The 22500-nt window shown below is 45.2% G+C and overlaps 1 protein-coding gene across 2 annotated transcripts in view; it reads left to right on the top strand.

The window, feature by feature from the left end:
- Window positions 1-10711, top strand: part of pik3r5 (phosphoinositide-3-kinase, regulatory subunit 5) — a 21031-nt gene extending 10320 nt beyond the window's left edge. Inside the window, exons 5-18 of one of the 2 annotated variants that reach the window (XM_083693887.1) lie at window positions 229-367; window positions 1409-1478; window positions 2389-2563; window positions 3015-3183; window positions 3664-3732; window positions 3954-4927; window positions 5579-5704; window positions 6040-6171; window positions 6756-6849; window positions 7172-7248; window positions 7660-7753; window positions 7931-8013; window positions 9118-9230; window positions 9388-10711. In XM_083693887.1, the coding sequence (XP_083550013.1) occupies window positions 229-367; window positions 1409-1478; window positions 2389-2563; window positions 3015-3183; window positions 3664-3732; window positions 3954-4927; window positions 5579-5704; window positions 6040-6171; window positions 6756-6849; window positions 7172-7248; window positions 7660-7753; window positions 7931-8013; window positions 9118-9230; window positions 9388-9535 (2463 nt within the window). In that variant the 3' untranslated portion in view covers window positions 9536-10711. Of the gene's footprint in view, window positions 1-228; window positions 368-1408; window positions 1479-2388; window positions 2564-3014; window positions 3184-3663; window positions 3733-3953; window positions 4928-5578; window positions 5705-6039; window positions 6172-6755; window positions 6850-7171; window positions 7249-7659; window positions 7754-7930; window positions 8014-9114; window positions 9231-9387 lie in introns of both variants that reach the window. The other variant, XM_083693886.1, reaches the window with a different exon arrangement.
- Window positions 10712-22500: the final 11789 nt, after the last annotated feature.

The following is a 22500-nucleotide window of genomic DNA, read 5'->3' as shown; positions in this document are numbered from 1 at the left end:
CTGAAATGTGTGCACTCACTGCAATGTAAGTCCCTTTGGATAGAAGTGTCAGCTAAATGGTGTATATTATTATTATATTACTTGTATTCAATGTAATGACAAGTAAACTTGACTTGACTTGACTTGACTATCTTAAAAGTCAGAAAGTTTATGCAGAAAGTACACATTTCTGTTTTCCTGGACAATAAAGACATCTTCTTCTTCTTCTCCTTGTTCTTCTGGTCGCAGACCCCCTTCTGTCCCCCGGACGCGGAGCTGCTGGAGGAGGCCTGTGAGGTGTTCAGGTGTTTCCTCACCTGGCCGGAGCCCTACTGCAGTGTGTGTCGGACCCTGCTCGCCACCTTGCACCAGGAACTCAAGGCCCCAGGTAACATGGAAACAACCGCGACTGCCGTTCCATGTTCACCGGTTCTCTATGGGATCTTAGATTGATTCATGTGACGACATTGATAAATTGAAGCAAAATATTGACTTTGTATTGACTTATATATATACATACAGTACCAGTCAAAAGTTTGGACACACCTTGCCAAGCTGTCATCAAAGCAAAAGGTGGCTACTTTGAAGAATCTAAAATATAAACCATATTCTGGTTTGTTTAACACTTTTTTTGTTTACTACATAATTCCATATGTGTTCCTTCATAGTTTTGATGTCTTCAATATTAATCTACAATGTAGAAAATAAATTTTAAAAAATAAAGAAAAACCATTGAATGAGAAGGTGTGTCCAAACTTTTGACTGGTACTGTATATATATATACTTTCAAGATGTTTCTTAATCTGTTTTTAAAAACTAATAGTGGCTAGACAGCTCTCTCGACGATCTGATCAGACAGGCATATCACTCTCTCACCCATGGATATTGACTGCCCCCTAGTGACTGTGACAGTGAAATACAACGTATTCAGTTACTGAAGATTATTCCATTGAAATACACCGAGAGTCCAATGCTCAAATACATGCAATGTCGGATGATTCTGATCCTTACATTACCAAACTGAATAATTAAGTTTCACATGTTTAATATTTCAAGTTTCACAAGATGGAGAATGAAGAAGTGTAGCTTTAGTGTTGCATGACAATACTTATGAAAGCAGATATGGTATTGGAATCTGAAAAAGCAGAACCGAATAGTAAACCTGACAACTGACGGCCTGCCCCCTTTACCAGAAAGCATCAATGGACTGTGGTGCTCTGCAAGAGCGTACCTCAGATTTATGACTAAATATGATGCGATAAATGAAATGAATGAATGAACAAATTAATAACTGAATGGGCCCTGGCAGACAGTGACCTACACAACTCATTATGACACACAGTTCTTAAGGTACGGTAAGCCCACGAGTACGAAGTAAACATAACATAATCATATTGAATGTTCAAAATCCCCTTGTCTGTTTTCACAGGGATATCCTACCACAGACTGGTGCGAGAGGAGCAGGGCCTGACCACCTCAGCCCATCGCTCAAAGACAATGTAAGTCAATGGCACATCGTATCGTGTGTTGAACACTCTTAGTAGTTTTGTCCATGCTACGCTAATGCAGCCCCATAACGTACACAGACATAGACATAGAAATAGAACACTATGATATGAACACCGCTGTGTTTGACTGTTGTTGACCGATGTTGATTTTACTGATCGTTGCTGGGTTCATGTGGCCACGGTTTATATCTGAGGTTGGCCTTGTCTCCTGACCCAGTTCTCAAATTCTGCTTCTCATTTCCTCCTTCTGCGTAAAAAGGAACATGACATCATTTGACAAAGGAAGGAGGTGATAGTGTCATATTTCTCTCTAAATAACTGCCTCTTGTATCTAGATATATATATATATATATATATATATATATATATATATATATATATATATATCCTTATCACGACGGTCACGCACTAAACATGTCCGAGGTGTTGGTATTCGCTAGAGAGCATCACTAAAGCATGTGTACAGGTGGGACAGATGGGAGTACTCAAACTGTACTTTTTATATCGCTTGACTATTGTGACTATTTAGTAGTAATAATCGTCTTTTTTATGTATTGCTTTTCAGGGATTTTCATGTGTTTTAAGTGTTAGGGTCATATACAGTTAAAGGTGGCTTGGAAATCCCCATCAGTCCCTCCCCATGCAGATCCCAATATATCTCTACTTCCATCTCACACTTCATCATTTGGGTTTTTCCCCTTCGTGTGTGTGTGTGTGTGTGTGTGTGTGTGTGTGTGTGTGTGTGTGTGTGTGTGTGTGTGTGTGTGTGTGTGTGTGTGTGTGTGGTGTGTGTGTGTGTGTGCGTGCGTGGGTGCGTGTGTGTGTGTGTTTTGCATGTATGTACGTGTGTGTGTGTGTGTGTTCTCACCTCTGACAACAAACCCTATGTTTAATCCTGCAGGACTGTTCTTTTGATGAACCCGGCTGAGGTCCCAGCTGAGTTTCTGTGTGTGGCGGAACAGCTGAGTGGCATACAGCACTCCCAGAGAGAGACCTACATCACCCTGATCAAACATGCCTACCAGTCCGCCCTGGGCACCAAGTACCCTCTCCAGGACATTCACAAAGCCCTGCAGGTACCACACAATACTCCACTGGAGGACCTTGGCTGTGCGTAGACGACCGTCACGTTGCTTTAGTTGTTGCTTCATTTAGTGTCTTCATTAGATGTGATCCGTCACCTACAGAAACCCTGTGGTGTTCATGGGTTCTCTGGGTTTTCATTGTTCAATGTTCAGAATAGCCTGAGAACCATTTCAGAATTCATCTAATTTCAGTTCAGAATAGCCTGAGAACTCCGCTCACCCTATTTTGAGGCCCAAATCGCTTAATAGGCTCGTGGGAGCTTGTGAGCGAGGAAGCAAGCTTTGTTTGGCGTCCGCGGGGGATGCGCCTGTTACAGTGAAGACAACAATGCAGACAAGAAAAACAATACGTCCTTCGGGGACTGTGATTGGTAGAAGCCTACGTAGAACACGGTGGCTGTGATGACCTCACAGTGACGGCATCACAACTATCCCTCAACAGGCCAAGAGTGTGGAGGAGCTGGGGGAGCTCTTCTCCATGGTGACCGACGTCCTGGAGACGGCTGCTGCCATGGGCGACCAGCAGAAGGGCAGAGGTCATGTGACCCAGGTTCTGGAGGGGCTGAGGGAGAGGATGGGAGTCCCAGCGTCCAGTGGAAGGAAGTCTGATGGTGAGAGGGGTGGAGTCTCCGGTCCCTGGCCACTTTCCTTATCATGATACGTAATAATGATGATGTACTGTATACACTTATTTGATGTTTTGTTTTTTTTGTTTTGTTTTTTTACATTAGATGTGTTGATATTGTTGGTTGTAGTGACTTCACTGTACACATACAGTACCATTCAAAAGTTTGGACACACCTTCTCATTCAATGGTTTTTCTTTATTTTGTATTATTTTCTACATTGTAGATTCATACTGAAGACATCAAAACTGTGAAGGAACACATAATCAAGGAACTATGTAGGAAACAAAAAAGTGTTAAGCAAACCAGAATATGTTTTATATTTTAGATTCTTCAAAGTAGCCACCTTTTGCTTTGATGGCAGCTTTGCACACTCTTGGCAAGGTGTGTCCAAACCTTTGCCTGGTACTGTACGTACACCTATCCTATTTATCATGCTTACCGTCTCTATCTGCTCCTTCTGAAGGGATGCTGCAGACTCTACCACTGCCCACAGCCAAGTGCCACATGTTCCGCTGGGACAAGGACAACTTTGGTAAGAAGACTCCACACACACCCTCCTGGCATTGTGACAGTGTTTGCCTTTCGTAATTCTATCATGTTGACTTGATTACAGTCTTTGACTTGATTTGGGATTACATAGCACTGCAAATGGATACATTTTAAACGGAACAACTTTGCGGTGAGCACTGTTTCTTGCGTTTTTGCGACCGTACGCAATTGTAACGTGGCTTTCTGCCCTTTATGCTTTTTCAGACATTCTGAACACCATCCTGGAGAATGAACACGATCTGACCGGCCTCCAGAACTTGAACGGACAGGGGGAGGACGAGGAAGAAGATGTGGAGGAGGAGGAGGACGAAGAGGAGGGGGCAGAGATCGACGTCGAGGAGGAGGATGAAGAGGAGGAGATGGAGGAGTTTTCCACGTCCAACATGCCCAATGGCTTCAGCTTCATGGACCACCGTGCCTCGACCTTCTCCACCGCCTCCTCCCTCTCCACCGTCTCTAAGGACTCCATGTTCTCCACCGTCTCTGTCGCCTCCTCCTGCTACGCCCACTCCCTCCTCTCCTCCTACACCTCCGGAGCCGACAGCGACTTCTTCGAGGAGCTCGATGACACCCCCTCCTCCTCCACCTCCTCCTCCACCTCCACCTCCACCACCTCCTCTCCTGTCTATGAGAAGAGCCCTGGTAGCAGTAACAAGTCCAGCAAGTCAGCCCGGCTCAGCCAACACTTCCATAGGCTCTTCTTTAAGCCCAGGCACAACCACACCCTCTGCAGGGCCAAAAGCCTGGGCACCCCGGAGTCCAAGGACCTGATACTGGTGCGCTCCAAGCGTTCCAACTCCCTCCCCCAGCAGGTCCACCTGCGCCGCCCAGACTGGAGCTCCCTGTCCCTGCCGCAGGCCCAACTCCAGCCCCAGGCTCTCAAACACGTGTGCTTCCGGAGGAGGCCCATCCTGAGCATCGACGAGGACGGGGAGGTGGCGGCCACCACGTTGAGGGTGGTGGTGTTCGGGGCGGACCACGTGGCGGGGAAGGTGGCGAGGGCGTACAGTAGCCTGCGGCAGAGGGAGAACGCGTGCCCGCGCCTCAGTAGGGCGTTTAAACTGCAGTTCTATTTTGTTCCTGTGAAGAGGGACGTCGCGGGGGTCCCGGTGTGTGTGAGAAGCCCTAGTCCTGGGTCGCTGTCTGCTAGCCCGATCAAGGGAGCAGCCTTAACCAATGTGAGTTCTGGAGAACCCTCAGTGTGACTCCTATACCAGGATAAATAACTTGCTTTGCTTCATTCTATACTCCTACAGTAACCCCTAAACTGTACACCATTACAGAGCATTGAGCACAAATAATGTATAGTAATAATGATGTATGCCATTTGGCAGACACATTTATGAATGTGCATACCAGGGGAGGCTGGTGGAAGTAGAAATCGGAGGACGGGCTCATGGTAATGCATGGAATGGAATAAGAAATTCCAAATTACAATGAGGCCGTCCTTCGATCCTCCGATTCGATCCTCCACTTCCAGAGTGTCACCGTCCTCCGATTTCTACCTCCACCAGCCCCCACTGGTGCATGCATGAAAAGACACAAGGTCCTAAACAGAGGTCTGGGAGACGAATGTTGATGTGTTGATTCATTCTCTCAACACTTCGGATCCTCAGATACATAATATACACCATTTAGCTGACGCTTTTATCCAAAGCGACTTACATTGCAGTGAGTGCATACATTTCAGTATACATGGTCCCAGCGGGAATCAAACCCACAACCTAAGCGTTGTTAGCACCACGCTCTACCGACTGAGCCACAGAGGACCACTGTGATACAGATACAGGGATGACGTTGGTCTTGTTTATCGACGTTACCTACCGCAGGAGCTGAATCCGGTGGGGACGGAGGACAGCACCAATGACATCGCCCGCTTCATCGGCATGCTGGACCCCTGGTACGAGAGGAACACCCAAAGTCTGCTCAACCTGCCGGTCAACGTGGTGTGTCAGGTACGACTGGTACACGTCAGCCTCTCTCCTCTGTATGACCACGGTCACACCTGGGGAAACACCTGGGAACAATATAGAGCCAGTTTCCCCGGACACAGGTGAAGCCTTGTCTTGGACTAAATAACATTGAACATTGAAACATTGAAATCTCCATTGAAGATGCTTTTTTTTTTCTGTGTCTGGGAAACCGGCCCATAATGTCATAATGCCATGTGTCGAATGGTGTTTTGGCCTTGTCCCGTAATCTTGTAAATATACTACGAAAGACAAATTACCTCTCGACAGCAGGGGTTTTTCACTCTCAAAACTAAATGAATGAATTCTCCTTCCTGCAGCAAACGTCCAAGACGGAGTCCGAGTCCTACGATAGTTCTAACGAGGAACGTCTGCCCATCCTGGCTGACCTGGTGCTGTACTACTGTCGCCACGCCGCCCGGCCTGCACTGATACAGCTTTACCAGGCTGAGGTAAGGCCAAGTCTCTCACTCTGTCTCTGTGTCTGTGTGTGTCTCCCTCTCTCCCTGTGTCTCTGTCTGTCTCTGTCTGTCTCTCTCTCCCTCTTTCCCTCTCTGTCTCTGTCTGTCTCTGTCTGTCTCTCTCTCCCTCTTTCTCTCTCTGTCTCTGTCTCTGTCTGTCTCTGTCTGTCTCTCTCTCCCTCTTTCCCTCTCTGTCTCTGTCTCTGTCTGTCTCTCTCTCCCTCTTTCCCTCTCTGTCTCTGTCTCTGTCTCTGTCTGTCTCTGTCTGTCTCTCTCTCCCTCTTTCCCTCTCTGTCTCTGTCTATGTCTATGTCTCTGTCTGTCTCTGTCTGTCTGTCTGTCTCTCTCTCTCTCTCTCTCTCTCTCTGTGTGTGTCTCTCTCTCTGTCTCTCTCTCTCGCTCTCTCAATGTGATTTGAGAAGCATTTCCTTACGATGACATCCATGGAAATAATGACATCCATGGAAACATCTCATTATAGTTGAAAATTGAAATAAACACACACATGAAGTTACATTCAGTTATAGCACGTGGGTTTGAATGTGTGTCTAAATCTGTGTGTCCTGTTGTTGTAGTTGACGTTAGCGGGAGGCAATAGGAGGACGGAGGTGTTCATCCACTCCCTGGATTTGGGTCACGCCGCTGGGACACGAGCCATTAAGGCTATGGGTGAGCATGACTGACATGTCTGTCGCCTAGCAACCTGCCCATAATAAAACAGCACATCAACATTTTCCAAAACCCCAAAAAATGCATCATCAGTCATGAGGAATCCGCAAAAAGTCTGGATCTTTGGTTTGGGAACTGCGTCTGCTTTTTCCATCTGTGACTCAGATTCTACTTTCATAGTTTGTTCCTTAATGTCTGTCTTCTGAATCTAAAGTTCTTCTCCCTTTTTTTCATTGTTGAAAAATGTTATAAATAGTTCCATGATTTCCTTTTCGTGGCTGTACTGCTGGCCTTATACAGAGTCCTGTGTTTGTCTTTCTAGGTGCAGCAAGTAAGAGATTTGGGATTGACGGTGATCGGGAGGCGGTGCCTCTGTCACTGGAGGTTGTTTACAACAAGGTAGGTTGGTGTTGAGTGGATCTCCAACGTTTTAGAATAAAACAGATAATAATTAAACATCAATAATATCTAATGTATCGTTATCTAACTTCAGTGTGTCTCTGTCTCTTCCCCATACCCCCTCCCCCTCAACCCTCTCTCTCTCTCTCTCTCTCTCTCTCTCTCTCTCTCTCTCTCTCTCTCTCTCTCTCTCTCTCTCTCTGCTCTCTCTGCTCTCTCTCTCCCTCTCTCTCTCTCTCTCTCTCTCTCTCTCTCTCTCCCCCTCAACCCTCTCTCTCTCTCTCTCTCTCTCTCTCTCTCTCTCTCTCTCTCTCTCTGCTCTCTCTCTCCCTCTGTCTCTCTCTCTCTCTCTCTCTCTCTCTCTCTCTCTCTCTCTCCCTCTCTCTCTCTCTCTCCCTCTCTCTCTCTCAGGTGGTTATCAGTGGGAGGAGTCAATGGAAAAGTGCAAACAAACTCTGCACCTCCATCAACCTGACCAAAGCTTGCAAGAATCCAGAAGAGCTAGGTACTTTGTTTACCATAGTAATTACAGCAACACACAACTTTGACGTGATGTAGACATTCAACATGCATAATGCATGGATGTGGACGCTAAGCAGCTGGAATAATTCAGTTTTTTTTTTTTAAATAATTTGTCCCGAATGGAGAAATGATGTCTCGACCTCTTCCGAAAACTCTCTAGATTCGAAGATGGAGTGTTTGCAGTTGACGATGACAGAAGTGCTGAAGAGGCAACATCCTAAATCGAAGAAGGGCTTCAACCAGGTGAGCAGGAAGTAGTTTCTTATCTCTGTGAGACGTGTGGTTAGTTAGCAGCAGAGCACACGGCCCCACAAACACAAAGCAGGCTATATAAAGATGCCACTGACGTGGGTCTATGAGCAACGTCTCTGGCGTCTCTGGCCCTGAGAACGTGATTCTTGGAGATGTTTTGACCTGATATAAACCCGCTGTATTGTGTAAGGCCTTTTTCATGCATGTCTGCATCAAAGAATAACGTTTTTGACTTGAGGTTTCTGGTATTGTGCAGGAAGAGCTTTCGTGTTTAGCTGATCTAAATCAGTGGCTCCCAAACTTTTAACGGTCATGTATGGGGTGCTTAGTGGCGTAGCACACTAATGTGCTTACCACGTAATCGCAAGGTTCCTGGTTCGATTCCAACCCTCGACCTATCTTGCATGTCATCCCTCCTCTCTCTCCCTCCTTCTTGTCAAACTCTACTATCCCAATAAAGCAGAAATGCCCTAAAAACATATTAGACATTGTGATAATATTAATCTGTTGGATAGGGTGCATGCATTTATTTTTGCTATTGAGACTGCAGTCGGCTATTCAACAGGACTGTTTGTCACAGATTTATTTCGCGTACCCCCTAGATCGTGCCCCACTTTAACAATAGTGGATCTGAATGAATGTAGCATGTCCGGTAGCTCATTAATTTGCTATGGGTAGAATTAGCGCATAGGGTACACTTCCCACTGCTGTCATGACTGCAGAGTCACTACCAATCTTCCGCCGTAGATTGAAGACCCATCTCTTCAGGCTACATCTTAACGGTCCCTCCTAAAGACCTCTTCATCCCCACTACCCCCCTGTTTCTCTCCTGTTAATAATAGCATTGTGACTGCCTATGGCCCCTGGTCTGAGCATTGATTACTTTATCTTATGATGACTGATGGATAGATGATTCACTTACTTAAACAAATGTATTTGTTGTAAGTCGCTTTGGATAAAGGCGTCTGCTAAATGCCAAACACAAAACTGTCCTTAGATTAGTGTTTACAGGCACATTCAGTGAATATCATGTCTCTATTGGCTAGAATCCTATAAGTTAACTGTGTCTAATTGTCCTGATCCCATCGACAGCAGCTTAGCATCACTGAAGTCAAGGTGGACAAGGTCCAAGTGAATGGGGCCAGCAACACCACCTTCGCTGTGTGTTTGGACCAGGACGAGAAGAAGATCTTCCAGAGTGTCACCAGGTACGAGATGAAGACAGACAGACAGACAGACAGACAGACAGACAGACAGACAGACAGACTCACACAAACGCACACGCACACGCACACACACACACACGCACACACACACACACATAAACACACACTAAACACAGTGTCTCCCTCCCCACTCCCCCAGGTGTGAGATCTCTGTGTGCTACAAGCCTGACAGCTCATCTGATTGGAGGCTAGGCGAATCCCTGTCTGGCCAGATCCAGCCCCTGAACCCCACCTTCTGCTCCCTTCTCTGCCTGCCCATAGCTACCTTCAGCGGGGCACAGCCCTAGGACCAGTGGACCTCTCCCATGGATGGACCCTATGGGCTCCTTGGATGGACCCTTGTGTAGCGGAAGTGATTTGTAATCACACTCTCGTGATGAGTAGCCCTGTCTGAGACTTGTAAGCTGAAGCATCACCCTCGAATCACGAGGAGGTCCTCTTTAAACCAGACACTTTGAGTCTGTGGACCAGACCAACATGGATTGAAGTGGGACTCTATTTGGAGTTAGAGAGATTACCTCTCCTGGACACTATAGATGTAAATACTGTAAATTGTTTTGCTGTATATATTCTTTCAAAAGATAACTTCCACATTATACTGTAGCTAGCTACATGTTCTACTTTGTAATTGCTGCAAGGCACTCTCGAATGCACTGAAAGTCCTCTCCTCCTGCGGTGTAAAGATTGCTTTCCTGAATCTGCGATTTCTGAAATATATATTTTTTGACCAACAGGGGTCACTATTCACTTTCATATGTTATAGTAATGAGAGGATCGTATGAGAAATTATACCATTTTATGGGATTGAATCTATATCGAATAGCACATTTAGTTTATATATATAGCATTTTAAATTGTATTTGACGTGCGTGTTATGACTGCAGGGACACAGACAGAATATTGACTTTCCAGGGAAAACATGGTGTCATATACCGATCTTTGGTGCTAAAGAATATATATTCCGACCTTGTCCTTTGTTAATAAAAAATGTAATGTATTGCTCTGCAGCCTGCACTGAACTGAACTAGACCTTAACTAAACTATACGTAGATCATGGTTATTTGGTTTTGGCAATGACTGACCCGTATTCTCACCTATACGTAGATGTACTGTTTATGGATTTTCTGAATTTTCCAGGATCAGAGGGAACTAAAGCGCTTGACCAGACGTGTAATATAAACCAAAGGACGGTACTTGTGGTCGCGTGTAACAGCACAACAAACTAGTTTTGTTGTTTGCAATTTTGTTTTTTTGTCCATATGGTACCATATAAAATAATATTTTTGTAAATATCTTGATTTTTGATATTTGATTTAAAAGAGAAATATATCTTTCACTGATTCACTTTATCAATGTAGAATCATGTCCTGTGATTATCTATATGAATATATGTTTGTATTATTTGTGAAATTGTACAATAAATAAACATCATGGTGAAACGTTGCCATTGGTGTATAAATGTTGCTACATGTTTGCCTAAGTAGCTTTGAAATCCTTGAGCAGCCAAAACCAGAAGGCCTACACAACTAATGGTTGAACATCATTTCAAACTCAACATGAACTGTGTTTTGAATCACTTCCACACAGAACAACTCTAGGCTCCAACAAGAAGTTTATCAATGGCATCGCTTTGTTGCTAAATACAACCATTCTATATTTAATTGGCTGTCTCTTTCACCAGTGCAAAGTCTTATTGGTTGAATAAAACCCTCGGTGAATGATTTGTCGCACGGTGAAGTTTCAGTGGGCGTTTTCACGCTGCACTGCCTCGCGTAGTCTCATCTTGGGTTACAGTGTCAGCCGCGACTCCGTGGAAGTTGACGAGGTCGAATTAACGGAGGGGGATTCGGTCGACTCGTCTACACGAGAACTTATAGAAATGTGTGCTGCACTAAACGGCTGGTAAGTGTGTGTGTGTGTGTGTTCAGAGAAGCCCTTTCTGGCTTTTAAATGAACTGTGGAAAATGTAGACAGTTCTCTTGGAGCGGTGCATGCTATGATTCAACTGACACTGAGTACAGTAGCCTCATATTGTATGTACGCTGCTGTGACCAATGGACTGTGACCTATGGAGGCTATAACGCTAATGAGGTGTTCCAATGGTACATGAATACAAGTTACAGTAATGAAGCCAATTACAAGAGTAAACTATAAGTATAATCTAATCCATATGCCTTTTGATTGCCGTGACCAAGTGATTCAGTTTTAATCTAAGATTTACTTTGAATTACTCATACTCTTGATATGTTGCCAAACTTGCCAGGGAGCCTTGGTTGATGCATATTTCAAAGCTTCAGTCATCAATGAACAATGCACTTACACTAACAGTGGGTTTAAAGCAATCCTATTAGAGAATTGCTCTTAGAAAAGAGTGTAGCTGTATAGATCTTAGGCTTGACCTTACTCAAAAGATTTGAGTGTGGATCCACTCTTTATGTGGCTCAGTTGGTAGAGCATGGCGCTAACAGCACTTAAGTTGTAGGTTCGATTCCTGCTTGGACCATATATACTGAAACATGTATGCCACTCGCTTTGGATAAAATCGTCAGCTAAATGGCATATATATATGTATATATATAGATTATGTTTGTTGTCGATATTCATTCAGATTTTCTGCACAGGGGGGCGCCCAGTGGCGTAGCACACTAAGGCGCATGCCATGTCATCGCATGGTCCCTGGTTCGATTCCGCCCATCGACACATCCTGCATGTCATCCCTCCTCTCTCTCTCTCACCCATCCTTCCTGTCAATCTCTACTATCTCTATCCCAATGAACAAAAAGAGCCGAAATAACCTAAAAATGGATTTAAAAAAAAAAGATTTTCTGCGCTGATTGAGAATCGTGTCTGAACGTGTGCAACACCAGCACACGCGTGCACTTATCAGGTGGTGGTGCTGTGACGTGGCAGCAGAGTGGTGCCACACCATCTCTTAATAAAGGGAATCGGGGTAAACTGTCATCTCGCTCAGAGTACACAGACTTTACATCACGCGAAGACTCACAAACCACGCTATCAGACCGTGCAATTCGTCACGTTTTATCTAAATATGTCGTCCTATAATTAGCTGCCCCTCTATAAAAAGCTCCCTGCCATCGTGCCTGTTAAAACACAGCACACCCTAAAGAGGGGAAGACGCAAGGGACAACAGTTTGTATTTACCCTCCTGGGATGATAACAACAATAGGGTAACAATGGTCCCGACTGAAGCTCTCTGGCGCTGGGGGCGACGTGTGTGTTGTGTCTCAGGGAATCTAAAGCCACAGCTGTCCAGGGTGTACTTCCGGGAGCTTTCCTTGTTTTAGGTTAGGGCTTCCTCCTGATAGAGGTCTGCGTGGTTTGGAAAAGCATGAGTCCTATTCTCGTCCTACGCCCTTGTCCCGAAGTCTGCACTTGTTTACTCATTGGTGATGCCCCAAAAACCTTTTAGCCTCTTTTGATCTGAGAGGATCAAGGAGGAGTATCTGATATGGCTTCTCCCAGTCTGCCAGGGTGCAAAATGTCAGGCTTTTACTACATTGCTACAGTATACCAATAAAAATCCTTTCAGATCTAAATTGACTGTAAAGGCCAAGGGTTAGGGGATAGGCATACAAACTGAAAGACCATCAATAAAGTATCTCTCTCTCTCTCACTCTCTCTCTCTCTCTCTCTCTCATTCTATCTCACAATTTATTCATCCATATATCTGTCAATGCAAATAACTTAAGTTTATGTGCAAAACAGCACATAAATTGCTTCTGATAAGTCCTCCTCTGCCTCTTAACTCTGCCTGTGGGGGTTACACTGTATGACTGATTGGATTCCAGTGACACTTGTGTGCGAAAGGCTTGGTTCCTCTTGGTGGAGCAGCAGAGGAGAGAGCCATGGCAGTGTCATACGGTAGTAAGCCAATAAGGTCACTGGGTGCACTCAGCTGATGACATCATCATAGCTGCCTGGCCTGCAGTGTTGAACATACAAAGCGTGTGCCTGTCCAAGAAATGACAAACAGTTTATGTAAACCAAAAGGCCTGCGTTCTTTTACGTAAGTTGAAATACATCTTACACAGGATCTTTGTTTACAAACTACTGTCTGCCCACACACAGACACACACACACTCACACACACACACACACACACACACACACTTGTTATCCTGAAATCTTGAAACAGTGCCGTGTGTAAGCAGTGAGATAATGAAGCATTGTTTCTTCTTTTGGCTCCGCTCCAAAGGTTTGGATTTTAAATCAAACAATTACTATGAGGTTGAAGGAGATATTCTCAGCTTTTATTTGATGGCATTTGTTTACATATTGGTTTCACCATTTAGAAATGACGACACCTTTTTTGCATAGTCACCCAGGACACCATAAGTAATGGTGCGCTTATGTTTAGTAATTGGTCGACAAGACAAGTTAGCCAGTTCAGTTTGCAGCTATACATGGACAAACCAGAACGCCCCCTCCACCATGTTTCATAGATGAGGTGGTGTGCTGTAAATCTTGGGCAGATCCTTTTTTCTCCAAACTTTCCACTTGCAATCACTCTGGAACATGATAACATTCATCTTATCTGTCCACAAAACCTTTTCCAGACCTCTGCAGGCTATTTAGACACTTTTTAGCTAACTGTAACCTGACCATCCTTTTTGAGGAAACTAGTGGTTTGCACCTTGCAGTGAAGTAGTTCGGCTGGTGACGTATTCTCCAGATGTCTCTGACACATTCACGCCAACACTTGTCAAACCATTTGCCCCGTCACTTTTGGGTACCCTGAAAAAGGGGGCACTATGCATAACAAGTGTTGTAATTGCTTAATGGTGAAACTGATATGTACACAAATACCATCAAATAAAAGTTACAAATCTGTACTTTAACCTCATAGTAATTGTTTGATTTAAACTCCAAACTCCAAACCAAAAGAAGAAAAAAAAAAAGTGTCACTGTCCCATTACTGACATGACAATACCTCAAACCATCCTGTGGCTGTGAATGGTTATTTCACTATGGGCAAAAGAGCTGATGTGTCAAACACAGCGTTGCGAGTCTGACTGAATTGAGCCTGAATTCTAACACTCTGAGATCATATGCTGCACAGACAACCACAGACACACACTTCAACTTTACTCAAGAGAGACATGAAGTGTGTGTGTGTGTGTGTGTGTGTGTGTGTGTGTGTGTGTGTGTGTGTGTGTGTGTGTGTGTGTGTGTGTGTGTGTGTGTGTGTGTGCCCGCTTGTTTGCCTTGTGAGGGATAGACAAATAAATGGCCACACTTCTTGGCTTGGCTTTGTGCTGTTGTACACAGACTCCCAGGACTCCACAGTAGCTAGGCCTTCTCCTTGCCAAGTGTGTGTGTGTGTGTGTGTGTGTGTGTGTGTGTGTGTGTACGTGCGTGTGTGTGTCTGTGTGTGTGTGTGTGTCTATGGTGTGTGTGTGTGTCTGTGTGTGTGTGTGTGTGTCTATGGTGTGTGTGTGTGCGTGCGTGTGTGTCTGTGTGTGTGTGTGTGTGTGTGTGTGTGTGTGTGTACGTGCGTGTGTGTGTCTGTGTGTGTGTGTGTCTATGGTGTGTGTGTGTGTGTGTGTGTGTGTGTGTGTGTGTGTGTGTGTGTGTGCGTGTGTGTGTGTGTGTGTGTGTGTGTGTGTGTGTGTACGTGCGTGTGTGTGTCTGTGTGTGTGTGTGTGTCTATGGTGTGTGTGTGTGTGTGTGTGTGTGTGTGTGTGTGTGTGTGTGTGTGTGTGTGTGTGTGTGTACGTGCGTGTGTGTACGTGCGTGTGTGTGTGTGTGTGTGTGTGTGTGTGTGTGTGTCTGTGCGTGCGTGTGTGTGTGTGTCTGTGTGTGTGTGTGTGTGTGTGTGTGTGTGTGTGTGTGTGTGTGTGTGTGTGGCGTTACGATCACGCCTGCCTGACTGACGCACTTGGCACATCCTCTCCCTGCGGTAGATAGATCCCATTACACCCAACAGCCTTCTCTATCCCATGTTTATTTTCTAATTTTAAGTCGGATGATGCCACTGGTAGCAGTGTGTGGGTTGGCTTGAATCCCATAAGAATGCCAGAAAGTATGTTTATACTCTAACTTGAACATGGCTTATTATGCCAATAATAGTAAAGTTGGTCTAAATCAGTCCTGGAAAGAATGCCAGAAAATGATGTTTTTGCTCTCATTTTTCTGTCTGGATGTTCTGTTTGTTTTTCCACACACGTCAGTTGAGGAGTCTGTCTCATATATTATTGCTTACTCTGTCCAGAATACACAACTGGGAGTTGTTGTATACTTACTTACCTATCTGAATGTTTAAGAGATGGACATTCAAGAGATTTGTTTAAGAGATACAGTATTTAAGAGATGTTCATTCAAGAGATTTGTTTTAGAGATACAGTATTTAAGAGATGGACAGAACCCTGACGTGTTTTATACTTGTAAACATCGCAAACATAAACAAGGAAGAAACTGCAACGAATAAGAACACTGACTGACCTACAAGTTAAAAGTAAAAAAAAAAAAGTGTACACATAATGACATTGGCATGTTGTTCATTACTCAACTTTGTTCCCTCAACATCCAATAGAATTAGTATTTATTTATACTCAGGCAATGTTCCGCACGCCTCGCCTGGCATCCACCGTTGGCCTTCTCGCTGAGCTGTTACGTGGGCCTTAGTTGTAGCTATGGCAACAGATCTTTTTCAAAGATAGGAAGTGGATTAAATCATTCGAATCAAATCAAAGTTTATCTGTCACATCCACATAATACAGCCGTAGACGGTGCACTGAAATGCCAAGGGCAAGCTAGCTCCTCAACAGGGCACTGAAGTAATAGGAAGAAGAAAAACAATAGCCTAAATTGACAACAGTGTTGAGCAGCAGAAACACAACAACAACAGCGGGTACTAAAACATTATATTTCCCGTAAAGCCAGTGAATGAATAACTGCAAATGTCTTATCACAACTTATTGATAAGATGGCACGTTATATCAAAACCTCTCTACCCACTATCTGATGGTTGTAAAAGCATAGACATGGTAGCAGAGCTTCCTCATGCAGGGCGTTTGGATCTGTGAACCCTGACCTACTGTGGCTCAGATACAGTCACAATGGGCAGCCCTGTCTGAGACATGTGGTGCCCCTCAGACCTTGAGGACCTATGGCTAAATTGTGCCATAAACCTTTGTGTGTGTGTGTGTGTGTGTGTGTGTGTGTGTGTGTGTGTGTGTGTGTGTGTGTGTGTGTGTGTGTGTGTGTGTGTGTGTGTGTGTGTGTGTGTGTGTGTGCGCGCGTGCGTGCATGTGCGTATGCATGTGCGTGTTTGCGCGTGCGGGTGCGTGTGGTGTGTGTGTGTGTGTGTGTTTGTGTGCGTGTGCGTGTGTGGTGTGTGTGTGTGTGTCCAGTACAATAGGCCATTGAGGGCACTGAAAACTGGCCCCAAACCAGACCAGGGCCAGAGGCCACATCCTCAACTGACCCTCACTTGACGGCTGAGCCAATTCACACCACCAGAGACCCCACTGGAAACCCCCCCCCCCCTCTTTTCCTACCTCTCTTCCTACCTCTCTTCCTCCTGCCTGATGGATTTAGCACATTGCGTTACATTATAAATCTTCCCCCTAGTCCCACTGTGTCCAGGCAGTCAGGATGGTGATAGGGGAACTTATATAAGCAACACCAATGTGGTGCTGCTCTGTGCATGACAGGCTTGCGGCTATAATCAAATTGTTTTTCTGGCTTTTAATGTACTCGTACACATACTCTACGTCACTGCCTGCCTGTGACTGTGACATCCAAAAAAAAGCTCTCCTAACAGAGGAAATAAAGCATTCATTCATTCATTCATTCATTCATTCATTCATTCATTCCCCTCCGGACTAGGATCAGCCAGGTAGTGTAGAAGTTCAGAAACTGCAGAGAGACGTCTACTAGTCCTAGACCACTTCCTCATATTGTTGCAGGCGGTGAATGCAGGAAATCACCTTGACAGATATTCCCCCTCACATCAGACAAGAGGCCATGGCTGTTTGTTTTTTCATACAGGTATTCGTGTGTTATGTGTCTTGTCGTGGTAATGGGAGAAAGTTGTATAACCTATCCAGTTAGAATGAATGAGGGTTATGGAGTAATGTGATATGCAGATGGTTAATAGTGTGTCAAATGCCATTGGCTATGTTGGGTCACCCTTTTTTCTCAGAAATAGTCCCAAGTGAAACCAAGTGATCAAATACTTTCACTTTAAGGTGGCACTAGTTGTCTGAAATAGGGTAGCCTGCAGAAAATCCTTTGTAACCTGACCACATGATGTTGAGACATTGCGTAAATCCACCACACACTGTTGCAACCAAATTAAATGTTTCTTTCCAGGGAAAGATCCTGGTTATGTCATCAGGTTTCTGCTGAAGTGTTTTGACACATAGTGCCTGCCTGGTTTAATAACCAGAGTTTTAGAGGGTTCTAGGTTCCTATGTTCTGGTGTATAGATATGGCCATTTGTAATGTCTCACTGTCCCAACTTGGGGATTTCCAGCGTCAGCACACACACACACACACACACACACACACACACACACACACACACACACACACACAAACACACACACACACACACACACACACATACACACACACACACACACACACACACACACACACACACACACTTCCCCCCGCCCCCTCCAGGGCCTACACACCGTCTCACTCTCTGAGTCCACTTCCATGCTACCATTGGGTCCTTCCTGTTTTCAGAGGCGTCTGCAGCGTGCCTTAGCGGAAGTGAGTCCTCCTGTTTTCTGCCCCAGCATTGTTTGAGCCTGGCCAGCAGAACTGTACTAACCACTGAGAGGCTTCACAGGAGGAGGGAGTAGTGCATGTGTGCGTGCCTCCGTGCGTGCGTGCGTGCGTGCGTGCGTGCGTGCCTCCGTGCCTCCGTGCGTGCGTGCCTGTCTGTCTGTGTGCATCCGTGTGTGTGTGTGTGTGCCTGTCTGTCTGTGTGCATCCGTGTGTGTGTGTGTGTGTGTGTGTGTGTGTGTGTGTGTGTGTGTGTGCCTGTCTGTCTGTGTGCATCCGTGTGTGTGTGTGTGTGTGTGTGTGTGTGTGTGTGTGTGTGTGTGTGTGTGTGTGTGTGTGCGCGTCCGTGTGACTATTTGATCTAGCCTGTACAGTATCTCTGGTCCAATGGTTGAAACTGAGAGCAGGAAGTGAGCCAGTTGTTCTGTAAACAACGGGCATCGCTGGAGGAAGTTAGTTTACTGGGCCAGGCGTTGGCATGGGGCCTCGTCACAGCCCTCCAGCATGCCAACCAACCCGTTCCCTCTCTGGTCCGTTCCCTTAACTGGGCACTGGCTTCCTGCTTATCCAAATATTCAGACGCTCTCTGGAAACAATTGAAGTTGTTGATAGGAAAGTTATTATTTGTCGTTAATGCGAGCGCCTCTCTGTTAGACCGGGAGGTAATGATAGATAGGATACTGTAGGGACGAAGTCAAAGATTCCTGTTACTGTCCTTTTATTTTCTTCACAACGTGACGTACCTTCTCATTTACTTGGGAATCCAAACAACTAAAGGAAAATGTACGCTGTCATTACCTCTCAGTCCGACTAAGGATAACTAATCTACTAAGGATAACTAATCTACTAAGGATAGCTAATCTACTAAGGATAACTAATCTACTAAGGATAACTAATCTACTAAGGATAACTAATCTACTCCGCTGTAGATTGAAGACCCATCTCTTCAGGCTACATCTTAACTGTCCCTCCTAAAGACCTCTTCACCCCCACTACCCCCCTGCTGTACAAGTTCCTTCTTCTAGCATTGTGACTGCCTCTGGCCCCTGGTCCGAGCATTGATTACCTTATCTTATGATGACTGACGGATAGATGATTCACTTACTTAAGCAAATGTATTTGTTGTAAGTCGCTTTGGATAAAGGCGTCTGCTAAATGCCATAAACGTAATGTGATGTAAATGACTGAATAGTTGGGTAAACCCTCATGTAAATAACATTGAACTATCAGAAAAGGTGGGTAACCTGAGTTGACCCTCCGCTGCATCACTGGCCAACACACACGATGAACCGCCGTGTTTTTAACTTCCACCATAAATGTCAATGTAAATGTAAGCTTCATGCATAGAGGAACAATCTGGATGCTGGCATGAGAGAAGTATTCTGCTTCACATGGACAGTTGGACACCAACTACTGCTCTGTTGTTCGATGGTAAAGACTTTTTTTTTTGGATAGTAGAGAAGCATTTTGTATTCAACCTCCATTGTCCTGAAACCACCAGAATATCTCTGGCAGCATGACCCACACAGCCAAGCAGCCAAGCAGCCAAGCAGTGCACCGTCTCATGTACGCCATTTATCTGACGCTTTTATCCAAAGCGACTTACATTGCAGTGAGTGCATGCATTTCAGTATATATGGTCCCAGCAGGAATCAAACCCACAACCTAAGCGTTGTCAGCGCCATGCTCTACCAACTGAGCCACAGAGGACCACATACAGGTAATCTGTAGCAATCTGATGGGATTACGTCCATAAACTGGTAATAACCGTGATTGTTCTGATCATGAGGAGAACCACAGTGTGTGTATAAGTGATTGCAGGTGAAGTGGTCATTCTGTAAGTGATGAAACCTGAGCTGTGGACTTAATTTAAAGCAGGTGATGTGACGGGGTGTGTCTGGACAAACAGTGACAGTACCTTTCCCGTAAACTGCAGATAGAGAAGTAACAAGGAAGTAACGGTAAAGGAGGGCAGAGAGATGGATCAGTGTGAGTCTGTGTGTGTGTCACAGTGTGTCACAGAAGAAGAAACCTTTCTTTCTCTGGTGTTTGCAGACCGTACATCCACCACTGATGGGGTAAGACAGTTGAGCTGCATTCAAGAGGCATTTATAAGTTATATTCTTCAAGAATCAATGGCTATGTGTCATTAATTTAAAAGTCCAAATATTTATGTAGGCTAGCAATTCCATTTTGCCCCTTTAAAAGTTATATATATAAAATGACTTTCTCCTAACAGTGAACAATCTGCTTTGGTTTACTTTACTTTCACTCAACTTTCTATGGGTTTGTTCCACTCGAGGGTCCTTAATGCAATATTGATGAATATTATGGGAGTAATTCTACCAATCAAAGTCTCCGTATGCACAGCCATTGTGTGCCAACTACGACATCCATATATGCTTAGTCGTGCTAGAGAGACTGACAGTTGTGAATCATGATTCGTTCTATATTTAGATTTTCACTTGGCAAAGCTTGTAGTCAACCTCTGGGCCTAAATATAGAATGGTGGTTCGCCTACTCATAATGTTAGACAGGAAGTGTGTCAGGTCCTGTCCTCAGAACAACAGTTTGGTGTTGAAAAAACAAGGAGAAAGACAGGGAGGGAGAGAGAGAGAAAGAGAGAGAGAGAGAAAGAAGGGGGAGTGAGGGGGAGAGAGAGAGGGAGTGGGGGGGAAGTGAGGGAGAAAGTGAAAGAGAGAAAGCGAGAGAGCGAGAGAGAGAGAGATGAAGGGAGAGATAGACAGATAGAGAGGTGCATACAATGGTGAGGGGAGAGAGGGATAAAGAGTGAGAGAGAGGGGGAGAGAGAGAGAGAGAGAGAGAGGGGTGCATCAACAACAGGAAACTTGTGGTCACACAGGCAGCATTCAGCTGCTGAGGCAGCGGTGTTGATGCTGTTGCTTTTTTTGATTGTGTTGCTTTTCTTGCAGGGATCAAGGCTAAATCCCCCTGACTATAATCCTCCTATTGTAACCTCCACTTGTTGCCTCAGGAATGACCAGAGAGAGAGAGGGTGGAAAGGGGGGAGAGAGGGGAGGGTTAGGGGGGGAGTGTCAGAGAGAGAAGAGGCACAGAGAGAGAGAGATAAAAAGAGAGAGGGGGAAGAGAGAGTCAAAAGGAAATAGAGAGAATTATACTATTTATAGAGACCTGCAGAGAGAGAGAGAGAATGAGTGTAAGATTTAACACAGTTCACACAGGTTGCAGAGTGTGACTTACCTCACCCCCCCCCCCAACACCCTCCCCCAAACCTCCCCCTACTTTCCTCCCTCCACCTCCCCCTCAGCCTTGAGCTGACAGAAACACTAATGCCTCGTCACAAACAGTTAGAGGAAGTGCACTCACTCACTCACTCACTCACTCACTCTCTCTCTCTCTCTCTCTCTCTCTCTCTCTCTCTCTCTCTCTCTCTCTCTCTGTCTCTCTCTCGCTCAGTCAGTTCACTTGGCTCATGTGCTCCCAGTCTCACTGTCTGATCTGAAGCCACAGCACGCTGCACATTGAGGTAGTGTTCTGCACGGTGACTCCGTGGGAACCTCTGTGTACCACCGGCCAGGAGAGGACCGCTGTAGCAAGGAGAAGGTAGGGAACGTGGAAGCGCCCTACGATGGTGCGGTGGTTTGATTTCTACTGCTGGAGCGTCTGCCTGTGTGCCGTGTGGGTGAGACTGAAAGCCGCCAGCAGCTGAGGGGGGAGAGCTTCACAGTGCGTGAAAACTGTAGAGAGTTTTCACGTTTTCTGGCCCATGCCAAGGAGACGGAACATTCTAGCGTGGATGTTGCACTGTATATCTATGGGCCAGACAGCGGTTGTTGATGTTGGCTTGTCTAGGCTCGCCTCTTGAACGCCACAGAGTTTGGTGCAGTTGTGTGTCTGTCATGCACGGAGAATGCGTTTCATGCCGACCGAGCGCTTTCAAGCCGATTCTGATATTTCACTTCAGTTTTTTTTTTTTTAAATGTCAGTGTGTCTATAGGGGTTGCTGCTGCTGTAGCTAAGCAGCACGTTCTGCTTCGGAAGGTAGTTTAAAATGAGGATCTGAAGTGGGACAATTTCAGTTGTAATATAATAATAATAATAATAATAATAATAGTATATGCCATTTAGCTGACGCTTTTATCCAAAGCGACTTACATTGCAGTGAGTGCATACATTTCAGTATATATGGTCCCAGCAGGAATCAAACCCACAACCTAAGCATTTTTAGCACCATGCTCTACCAGCTGAGCCACAGAGGGGTGATTAGGGCCACAGTTGTTCGCCAATCTTCTTAAGTATACCAATTCCCGGAAAACAAATGGCTGCGAGCTCTGTGGAATGGCCTGAGGTGTCAAAACTGTGACGTGATCAGATGCAATAAGGTGAATGATGGTTGGTGGTCTCCTGAACAACAGCTCCTGATTTAAATGCTGTGGTTTTTAGGGTGATGTAAAAAGCAGAAGTCAGGGAAAAGCTCTCTCTCTTGTTCCTGTGTCCTGTTGTGAGGCTC

Source organism: Argentina silus, assembly GCF_951799395.1.
Source record: "Argentina silus genome assembly, chromosome: 22".
Classification (NCBI taxonomy): domain Eukaryota; kingdom Metazoa; phylum Chordata; class Actinopteri; order Argentiniformes; family Argentinidae; genus Argentina; species Argentina silus.
The sequence above is the reverse complement of the archived record's forward strand: the minus strand, read 5'-3'. Positions and strand labels throughout refer to the sequence as shown.